We start from the raw sequence: 11,301 nt of genomic DNA on the forward strand, positions 1-11,301 counted from the left end.
TTAAGGAATATAAGTAGATATACCACTGAATAATTAGCCAAGTGAAAATCTGGCCATTGAATTTTCAGGTCATGCTCTTCCCTGCGCCAACGCATAGAACTAGCAAAAAACCCTTAAGAGAATGGTCCAGATAGCTCTCAACAGATGTTTTTTTAACCTTTGACTCTAAAAGTCAGGAATTTGCAATGCTAACACTCAGTGTAGTACTGATGTCAGCATTTCCTATTAACTTGAAGAGATCTGTTTATCACTCCTGAATAACCTCATCTTTCAAGGTCAGATTGGAAATACATCATTAATTTTAGTATAGCGTAAGTTACATCATCTGTGGAAACTTCTTTAATTATTATGCTCTCTCAGTGATGGGGTACCTCACATTTAGCAATAAAATATTGCTTTGTCTGTAAAAGTGATGCAAGCTTGTATAATATTATCTGAAAGAATGACATTTAAAGTTGAAGTTTAAATGCAGAAGTGGGGAAATTACATCAAATTCACTATAAATTTTTGATTCAGTTCAATATTTTGAAAAACTAGTTTATGCTAGGCTGACCATTAGCCAGCACTGAATTCTACTAATATACCTGGGTTGGGTCCCAGCATAGCCTCTTGAAGCCCAGGCTCCAGGTCTGACACCCCCAGAAGGGAGCCTGCTAGTGGGGTCACCACCCTCACAGCAGGACCAGGAGCTCCCCAAAAACATCAGGAGTCAAGTATCCAGAGCAGGGGTAGTGGTTTTTACAACAAATCATCTTTAAATATTTTAAAATAGCATAAAGTAACATGTAATTTTATAAAGGTCTTCTTAGTGATAACATGTTGCATAATCCATAGTAATACCTCTTAGTAATATTCTAATTCTTAGTTAAAATTCTTAGTAGTAACATTTAACATTATTCATTCTTTCTCATTTCCTTTGCTTTCCTTTGCACATTCACCATTAGAAGCAATGCAGAATGTTTAGTTTTTTTAGCCCCAGGACTAGAAACTTCTCGGTATAATCCAACTTTTAAAAAAGGCAAGCTCTCCCCCATGAGTACACACCTCGGGAGCAGTGCTCAGCCGATGAGCAGAGCCGGCGCGTGGCGGGCAGGCAACGGTCCCGTCCGCAGCCTTCCCGGCATGGCCCTGGCCCTCCCAGGCAGGAACAGTGAAGAGTACGTGATCCGATCCGCCGGCATCTGGAAAAGCACAGCTGTTGCTAACTTCTGGTTTTCTCTTCCTTGTAAAGTTGTTTTTCTTTTATTTAAGGGGCCCATATTGGGGAAAATTAAAATATTTTTAACAGTAGGTCATGATATTTAAAAAGTAGGTCATGTTAGTGGAGCCTGTTGTTAATCGAACCTTGACTCCACAGCAGCAAAAAATGCTAATTAAAAGGTGAAAGAAATATTTATTCAATCACTAAGACACGAAATAAGAATAAGACACAGACCTGTGATCTTGTGGACCTTAATGTGTAGTAGGTAGGTATGTAAACAAAGTATTTAACATAGCAAAATACCATGGGAGGAGCTACATGACAGAGCTGCTTCACAGAAGTTAAAAACTGAAGGTCACTGACACTATAGTAAACATCCGTATTTTTAATGATACCCTGCCCCGCCCGCCCTGTCACACAAGTGACAGCTACGTGCAGCAGCGTCTGGCAACCCTTGTGAGTCAGGGTCCCTCTTAGCCCACTGGGGGTCCAGGCAGGATGCTTGAAATTCAGTGTGAGGTTGTTGGTTTTTTTACGTTATTTTAGGTCTTCATTTTTTAACCCATGTTCAGAGTTCCACAATCCATGCATCCATCATACAGTTCTGATGGTAGAAAGTACAGTTATATATGTGAGACATGGGTAAACAGGTTGATTTGAAAGAAGCCTCTCGAAACTTACTCATCCTGCTGAGGCAGAATATGGCTCTTACTGGCCTCTGGAAGGGACTCTTCTCACGCAGGCTGGCCTCCTGCCTCCAGCCTCTTTCCTGCCTGGACACTTCCCTTTCTCCAACACTCCCAAACATGTATAAGTTCCCTGCCCAACCTTCTGTCTTCCTTGGCACTTTGGTTTAGTACTTACTGCTCTCATTCCTGACACGGTTAATGCTATTTTAAATACTAACTTCCTTATCTTATTTGTTAGAAATTTTTTTGCAATAAATATTATTTCTATCTCTGGTATTACTCTTTCTCCCAATCCTATTCTCCATTAATATGATCATAATATGTCCAAGTTTAAGGGAGTGTGTTTTTTATTTAATGTATTTTGTGAAGCATGAGATATCATCCTGGACTTATATTTTGAAATACATGTTAGAAAGTATGTTATTTTGTAGGTTTGTCCCGTCTCCTCTCTTAATGTCCCAATTCCAGCTGGGAATAAACCAGTTGAAGTTCTTGTTTAACTCTGACAGTCAAATGAACGTCACTGGAGTTGTGTTTTCAGCCAGGGCCAGCAGCTAACTGAAGTCTTTGTTTCTGCTGTAGGAATTCATGAAGAAACTGGAAGAAAAACAAGCAGAACTAAATAAAGCTACCAGCATGGGAAACGCTCTGCTGGCCCTCTGCCCCCCTGACTGCAGCACCTCCTTTAAGCACTGGATAACGCTCATCTGGGCCAGGTTTGAGGAGGTCTGTGCATCTCAGATCATCATTAGAGCAGCAGTGGCTTCGAGAATAGGGAGTTAGGAATACTTCAAAATTAAGAAGCACTTCCGGCTGTGGGAACACAAGGCCTCTGCGCAGACACATGTTCTGTAAAGCGCCCTTCCTGTGCTTACTGGCTGCCCCTCCAATCCACTTTTCATTCCAAAGTTAAAGGAATTTTGCATCTACGTCCTCAAATAATGACAAGGCAGCTATTTGGTTCACTGAATCTCTTTTTGTCCCACGTCCACGCTGTGTCTGTTGAATAATCCAGTACTTGAATAGTAGTATTTCAGAGTAGTATATGCTTGTGGAGTGAATTGCATACCTGACATGATTTAATGCTGTATTTAAGATCTTAGCTATTTTTATTTTTACTCTGTTACATGGAGGAAGCACACTTGATCATGTGTAGAATGCTGTTTGAACTTAAATGAGGCAGCAAAAGGCAGCCCAGGTGATGGATGGGCATCTCTCAACTTCTGAAGGGGGCACACATCGTGGCAGGAAACCACAGAACCCAGGCTGGGTCTCGGTGGCTCTAGGAAGACCACAAGTAGCAGGCATGCAGCCCAGGATGAGACTAATTCACTCTTACATTTTGTCTCTTTTCCATCAATGAGATTGTTGACTGTGATGAAGGGGCTGCAGCGCGATGTCTGTCTCCCCAACAGGTGCTGGCGTGCGCCCAGCAGTATCAGCAGAGGTTAGCCGGCACCCTGGCCGGGCTCCTCGCTACACAGGAACTGTTGGAAGCTCTGCTGGCATGGCTGCAATGGGCCGAAACCACACTGAGTGATAAGGATAAGGAAGTCATCCCCCAGGACACTGAAGAGGTGAAAGCCCTCATTGCGGAGCACCAGGTAAAAGAAATAACCTAAGCCCTGTCCTCCCAGCTGTTTTCTTTCTTTCACTGTCATGCTTCTCAGAAGTGCTTCCTGCTTGTAAACCGCACCCCCTCGTGCACACTCATCAAGTCTTCCAACTAGGTCTCTAAGTTTACCACTGCCCTAAAACGTCCCACTTTGCCGTCACTTAACGTTGATGGTCTCGGCTCTCCCACGGCTCTCCCCTTTTTAGCCTCTGTGAAGTCACCCTCCTGTGGTCCTGTCTCAGGGTGGCTCCCGCCCTACCTCTTGCTTCCTGAACACCAGCCCTCCCTGCATTTCATCCTCAGCCCTCTGCTGCTTTCATTCTGCTCACCCACCCTTTGTTGATTGCTCCGTGCTTGCATTTCTTACTGTGTGCTGCTAAACATCTCCCAAAATAACCATCAGTACTTCAAATAATCATATCTGCAAGGGAACACATCCTCTTCCTCAAAAAAGTTACTTCTCCTGTGTATCCTGCCTGTTTTAAATTCTGAGATGGTAGGTGTCACACCACAGGGACTTTGTTTGCTTCTTTGTTATACATTTACAAAGCTTCGTTGGATAAGCAGTTAACATTGCTATTTTATTTTAATAAAAGTATACAATATCAATGTCTATAATGGCCCTGAAGTGTCTCAAGCCATGTGTGATCAGTGGTCTCCTGTGTGACAAATATTCCAAAAATGTGTCACTCCACTTTCCCTGATATCTGCCCCCTCCTTTCCCCATCACTTTTCCCCAGAGTGTATGCCTTTGCCGCATAGTCCAGATATGGGGACGGCTTGTCAGCAATAACAGTGAGCCTAGGAGAGGAGCGAAGAAATGGCAAGATAGTCAAACCTTTTAAATATGAACTTCGGCCTGAATAACTTTTACCCTCCTGGCATAGCATATTTATCCACAAGAATGTTTAGAATATATCTACATTTAATGTGGATGCTTTACAATATTGTATATTAAAGCCAATAATTAAATATTTTAAATACGTAGATGAAAGGCACCACAGAAAAGTCCTAGGGACCGCTCCAGTTAACTCGTTTCTTTACAGACAAATGCTCACTTTAAGATGCTTCAGCAAGAGCTTGGAAGCTTGACCTGAGCTGCTGTAGAGACCAGTTATGTTATTCATACAGTTGCTCCTGTGCATGGTTTTCAAACTAAAGAAAATAACTTTTGTAATGCTGTCATTATCAACTATAACATTTTGTAGTCCTCAGAAATGACTAAATGTTATGTTACAATGGTTTAGATGTTTTTTCCCCTAAAGATGAAACCCAATGGTTTATTCTTTTTTTGGAAATAATTGCATGCTCCTTTTATCCTTTTGTTTTTAGTTCATCTCTAAAGATGATTTTCTCTGGTATACTTGCATTTAATTGACATTTAACTGACATTGACGTTTCAGACCTTCATGGAGGAAATGACCAGAAAACAACCCGATGTGGATAAAGTTACCAAGACCTATAAGAGGAGAGCAGCTGATCCCTCTTCATTGCAGTCCTATATCCCGGTCTTGGATAAGGGACAAGCAGGAAGTAAGCAGTGGTCAATTTATTTAAAATAAATATGGTTAAACAAGAAAGTCAGTTTTATTTTGAATTACTGTTTGAAATTTTCGGGCGATTGGTGATTCTACATAAGCTCTCTATCATAAAAGGTTTCCTTAAAAGAATGCATGGGCTCAAGTATGGTAGCAACTTATTTAAAAATAAAGAAGCAGATATATCCAGGTTTCTATATGTAACATTATTTACTTGAAGTCTTTTAGATTAGCTAGAAGAAATTGGAAAAACTTGCAATCAGAACAGGAATCATTATCCCCTTTGAATTGTCTCATTTTGCTTCTGTGATATAAATAAGAATTTATTTATAATAAGAATTATTAAATAACTGTAAAGTGGAATGTAACAGAAATAACCATGACCTGGACGAAGTCCATGACCTAACTGTTCATTAGTGACCAGTAATCTGATGGATTTTGCCCATGTTCATGTGACTTCAGGCTCTGATTTACATAATTCTCAGGCTACCTTGACCCAACAAAATGACATGAAAAACAATAACAGCTAGCTTAGGGATTTAAAACAAGGACAATTTAGGTCATACATTTTTGTGTATTTCTGAATAGTGCCTTAATTTTTTAAAAGATGTTTTCAGATCTGTTGTAGTGATGCCATTGCACCGGGAACCTTCATAGTGGTTAAGAGCTCCGGAGACAGACTCCTGGCTGTCCCCACCGCTTACCAGAGGGGAACAGTAACCCTGGACAAGTTACTTAAACTCCCTTTGAGCCTCAATTTTCTCATATGTAAAAGGGAATAATTATAATTTCATTAGACTGTGATGAGGATTAAATGAGTTACTGTGTATGAACTACTTAGCATACTTCCTGGCATATACTTAAATGTTCAATAAATGTTAGCTATTGATACTTTTATATAGCCCTGTGAGAGATAAGAATTCTAGGCAAATCCCAGCTTGGACACTAACTTCCTATGTGATGTTAAGCCAGTAATTTTTCTTGACCACACTTAACCATTTGGTTAGATGAGGAAAATGCGTTGAGATAATTGTTCTGTGAAGCAGATGAGGAAAATGCATTGAGATAATTGTTCTGTGAAGCTACAGAAAAATTGTGGAAAAGCAGCCAGAAAGAAGAGGGGAAAAAACTGTAGGAAGGCAGTACATCTGGGTGTGGGAGTATATACTCAATGCACAACCTCAGAGGAAAACGGACTTGGGTGATAGCCAGGATTCTGCACAGCCTTCAGTATTTGCTTGAACTTTGTGAGGTGCCCGGACTCCAGTGAATGCCCATGTCTCCTGCTTTCGCCTGCCCTCCTTGCAGCCTGTCTGTCTAAGAGGAGCAGCTGGGTTTGTGTAACTGATTCTAAGATATGTGTCACTGTCCTCGGCGATTTCTTCTGTCACGCCTTAACAAAGAGAAGGATCACAAGGCACTTCGTTGTCACTGACATGGGCACAGATTTTAAGCTGGAAAATGTTTTAAGCATAAATTTTTTGAGAGTCCTTTCCAGTTAAATACCCCTGTCAAGATATATTTCTCTAATCTACATGAGGAGTATGTGATCCTTAATAAGTGAAACAGATTTTGACCTTGACATTATGCATCATCTAAATAGGATCCTTCTACTTGTAAGACCCAGTAATTAAGCTGATTCAGTCTCAGCCAGGAACAGTAAAGGCCAACCAAGCCTCAACATGTCTCAGAACCCTGGAAAGTGCCATCCTAACTGAGATTATATTTTAACAGGAAAATGCTTCCCAGCCTCAAGCTTATATCCCTCTGGATCACAGACACAAATCGAAACCAAGAATCCCAGGGTCAACTTACTGGTGAGCAAATGGCAGCAGGTGTGGCTCCTCGCACTGGAAAGGAGGAGGAAGCTCAACGACGCCTTGAACAGGCTGGACGAGGTCAGCAAACCCACACCCCCAGGACCGTGCCGTCCTGTGTCCTTATTCACCATGATACTTTGCCGAAATGTTGATTCTTCTGCTTTTCTGATAGTAGAAAAGTAATGTGAGTGAATACCTCTAAAATTAATGCCTCAGGTGTGTACATTATAGTGGGAAAAAGAAATCCTGATATGTGAGACTCGGATTTAGGGAATCAGTGAAGTAAAAAGTGCATATAGTTTAATAGAATCAGAAGCTGACTCTTCAGGAGAGGACCTAACTTGACCTAGGTTTGCTTGATGGTTTTCCTGGCAAATACAACCATTTATAAATACAGATGGTTTAATTTTGTATAGACTATTATCTGAGATTTAGAGTTTCAGATTTGCAATTGACATTTTTAGAAGAAGAGGGCAATGAGAGTGGCAAATAACAGAGAGACCAAGGCTGTTGAACCAGGCCCGCTACCCAGTGGCATAGAACTTACTACTGGTGTTACTTTGGGCAGACCACCCTGGTGCTCATGGTACCATCAGGAATTTTCAGGTTGACTTTTCTGAGGACTTTTGTTAGTTTTCCTTATTTTGTCAAGAAAAACTCATGATAATAGTGCAGTGAACTTTAATGGAAAAATGTTTCTAAGTCCCCTTTGCAAGATCATACCTTTCTTTGAGGTGGGAAAGATACATGTCCTCTCTAGAGTATCTTAAAAATAACTCTATTCATAGAGTTTTTCATTTGAGCACAGCATTAACTCCACCAAAATACCCTCTGTCCTTTTCAGCTGAGGGAATTTGCTCATTTTGATTTTGATACCTGGCGCAAAAAGTACATGAGATGGATGAATCACAAGAAGTCTCGAGTGATGGATTTCTTCAGGAGGATCGATAAAGATCAGGATGGGAAAATAACCCGGCAAGAATTTATTGATGGAATTCTTTCCTCAAGTAAGTCCCAAGAGAGCTGATGGTAACTGATGTAACAGTTTGAAATTGTGGGGCCAATAAACTTGTTACCAGTGAAACTTTACCTTTAAACTTAGTTCTGAAGTCAATCCCTCAAAAAAAGAGTGTCCTTGGTAGAACTTAAGGCTTTGAAGTCAGGCACACTTACTAATTGGGTAACCACAATTAGTATATCCCTTCCCTCCACTGAAGCTGTGTGCTCATTAGTATAATAAAGTTAGTAATATTTGGTTCTTAAGATTGTGTTACCTGGCATATAGTGAGTAATCAATAAAAGCAAGTCAGTCTCTTTGTTTTTTGTTCGAATTCTGATCTAACATTGTCATTAGTAGGACATTAGAACTCTGTATAAATTCTTAAGGTACATGTCACCCACTTATTTGATGGTTCAGTCATGTGGATATGATTTCCCTGGAAGATGTTACTGGAAGTGACTCTTGAAGTAAATTTCATATATTCATATGTGAATATATATACGAATTCATATATATGTAACTCATATATTCCTTAAGTAAAATCGTAGTTAAACTGTATGATATTTGCTAATATTAAGTAGTTTTCCATCTAGAAAAGCAGCAATTTCAAATGATTCGCCCTCATAATAATTAAAGATAAATTCAGGGCACATATATAATGGTTTCATTTGTTCTGATTTATTTAAACTGGTTTTTTTTTTAAATGGTTTTAATGTATTTGATGATCCTGATCATTTAACACTAAGATTAAAATGTACAGTCAGTGTCTTGAGAGAGAAATAACTAGTAAACACTACTTTTTAAAAAATGATTTAAACCTTTCTGTAAAATTTTGTTGTAAATAGCAGCACTTATAAATTTTCATTGGTAACATAGTATGGCTTATATTGAGAGTTAATTATTACTTGTATCTGGAAACTAAAATCAAACTCAGAGAAACAGAGTAGGAAAGTGGTTGCCAGAGGCCGGTGCGTCGAGGAAACTGGGAGAGACTGGTAAAAGGGTGTAGATTTTCAGCTGTGTGATGAGTAAGGTCTGAGGGTCTAATGTACACATGTTGACACTAGTTGGTAAAACTGTATTTGTATAACTGAAAACTTCCAAGAGAGTAGGTCTTAAATATTCAGGGAAAAAAAGGTTAATATGTGAGGTGACCTATAATCAACTAGGTGGGAGGAATCTTTTCACAATGTATAGGTGTATAAAATCACCAAGGTATATGTTTTCAGTATCTTACAATTTTATTTATCCATTATGCCTCAGTAACATAACTTCACTATTATTTTGAAAATCCTAGAGTTTCCAACCAGTCACCTGGAGATGAGCGCTGTTGCCGATATCTTTGACAGAGACGGGGATGGATACATTGACTACTATGAATTCATAGCAGCCCTTCATCCAAATAGAGATGCATATAAACCTGTCACCGATGCCGACAAAATCGAAGACGAGGTACACATTATCTTTTCACCGCCTAAAACAACAGTAGTGTGTTCTGCCAGGATGCCATGAGCACTTCATGCAGCCATTTTATTTATTTCCATGTTTGTTTTCTGTGTCAAAATTTTAAGGATGCTGCAGTGTAACATTAACATTAAATCTCATTGTTTGACAGGTGACAAGGCAGGTAGCTAAGTGTAAATGTGCAAAACGATTTCAAGTTGAACAGATTGGTGATAACAAATACAGGGTAAGTTTTCAAAATAAATTTATAGTTGTTTTAGAAGATAAAAATTGAAATGTGTACACAATTTGATCTGTATTGTTTTCCAGGAATGCTAATTATTTTTACCTCATATCAAAATTGAAGGTATCTAAAATTCCAGTTTTTGTCCTTTTAAATTATGTAAAGATAGGTCTGCATTTCGTAAGTTAGGACATATTTTTGACATGCACACCATGTTTATTTTAAGGAGAAAAATATTCACAGAAAAACACATCTTGTATATTTAAGTTGCTTCATATTACTTTATAATTTTTTTATTGTGATTAGAGGTGAGTTTTCATATTTCCAATAACAAAGAAAGATATTTGAAGCCAGGACCACGAAGTTAAACATGTTGACTCATGTTTATAAATATGAAAAAAAGGCAATGTTTTCTACTTCTGCAGTGACTTTTCCTTTTATTCAAAGTTATTATTTCCTTAATAACTCAGTTCACCTTCTTCAAAACAACTATTTGAAGTCCAGCCAGTGTGCCTTTGTCACTCTTTCTCTATCTTTTTTCTCTCTTTTGGAACATCTTTTTTATGTTGTAGCTAGATAGGAAATGTGCTGAGCTTCCCTTATGCAGTATGTTGTTTATAAGTGAAATGTTACTCATTTTTATTTCTCTATTTCCACAATGAAAAAATTTATCTAGAGAATATTCTGATTATTTGGTTTGAATTGGGATAAGGGGGTACCTGCACATCTCTAAACTAGACATTACAATAGCCAAAAGCCCAGAGGGTGGGAGAGAGAGAGCGAGAGAGAGAGAGAGAGAGAGAGAGAGAGAAAGAAAGAGAGAGTGTGTGTGTGTGTGTGTGTGTTTTCTAGAGTCATAGAAAGTTTCCTGTTGAACTAATTGTATCTTTCTTCCATTTTTCATTTTTTTTTATCAGTTCTTCCTGGGAAATCAGGTATAAACCAGTGGAATGTATTCTCAAGTTCCCAATGAGTTTTTCTTAACTTTAATTCATGATCATTAAAGCTTGCCATGGCCAGTCTTTCCCATGCTGTCCCCCTAGCTACTATGCTGTCGGTTGGCGTGGTGTTTCTGTAAATGCTGTAAGGGTCCTTCATCCAGGACTCCTTTTTGCCTTGTGTCTCAAATGAGGAGATTACTTTTAAGCAAACCAGATAATGAACTGTAGCTTGCCTGGTTGACGGTGTTACAAATGCAATTTTCAGTTTCTGTTTTTAATAATACTGTTCGTGTAAATTTTATGCAACCACTCGTTGGAATACAAATTTATTTCTCCACACATGTCTGTGTAGCCTCATTGGAGTTTATCCACTGAGGTCACAGCAGTGAGAGAAGGATCCGCCTCAGCCAGGGCCACGGAAGCTGGTAGGAGAGCTGCCGTGGCCCTCAGCCACGAGTGATGGGTTCTTTCCAAAGCAGCCATTGTCCCTTTCTCCCCAGGCACTGAGGGAGGGCTTCCCAGCTTCTGAATAGACATTTTAGCTCTGAAGGTTTTGAATGATGTGATTCCTTTTGAGAAAATGTGTCTCTTGCAGCTCATAAAAATCTTAAGGTAGACTTTATCCCATTTTGACCTCACATTTAAATCAGTATAAACTGTTCAGTGGCACTGCATCATGATCAGAATTTTAGAACTAAAGACAAGAAATGAAATTGTGTTTTGATTTAAATAAGAGTTCCTTACTGGTTTTTTTTGTTTGTTTGTTTTTTTGAAAAGAACCATGCTATTTGCAGCACCTGAATATGATAG

At 39.1% G+C, this 11,301-nt stretch overlaps 1 protein-coding gene across 28 annotated transcripts in view; it reads left to right on the top strand.

The window, feature by feature from the left end:
- Positions 1-11,301, top strand: part of DST (dystonin) — a 397,695-nt gene that overhangs the window by 376,949 nt on the left and 9,445 nt on the right. For 24 of the 28 annotated variants that reach the window (XM_073224747.1, XM_073224742.1, XM_073224746.1 and 21 more), the window contains 8 exons: positions 2,473-2,616; positions 3,306-3,494; positions 4,909-5,038; positions 6,778-6,941; positions 7,708-7,870; positions 9,161-9,315; positions 9,479-9,553; positions 10,468-10,485. In XM_073224747.1, the coding sequence (XP_073080848.1) occupies positions 2,473-2,616; positions 3,306-3,494; positions 4,909-5,038; positions 6,778-6,941; positions 7,708-7,870; positions 9,161-9,315; positions 9,479-9,553; positions 10,468-10,485 (1,038 nt within the window). The remainder of the gene's footprint in view (positions 1-2,472; positions 2,617-3,305; positions 3,495-4,908; positions 5,039-6,777; positions 6,942-7,707; positions 7,871-9,160; positions 9,316-9,478; positions 9,554-10,467; positions 10,486-11,301) is intronic. The other 4 variants (XM_073224734.1, XM_073224739.1, XM_073224758.1 and 1 more) reach the window with 1 other exon arrangement.

Source organism: Manis javanica, chromosome 16, assembly GCF_040802235.1.
Source record: "Manis javanica isolate MJ-LG chromosome 16, MJ_LKY, whole genome shotgun sequence".
Lineage (NCBI taxonomy): Eukaryota > Metazoa > Chordata > Mammalia > Pholidota > Manidae > Manis > Manis javanica.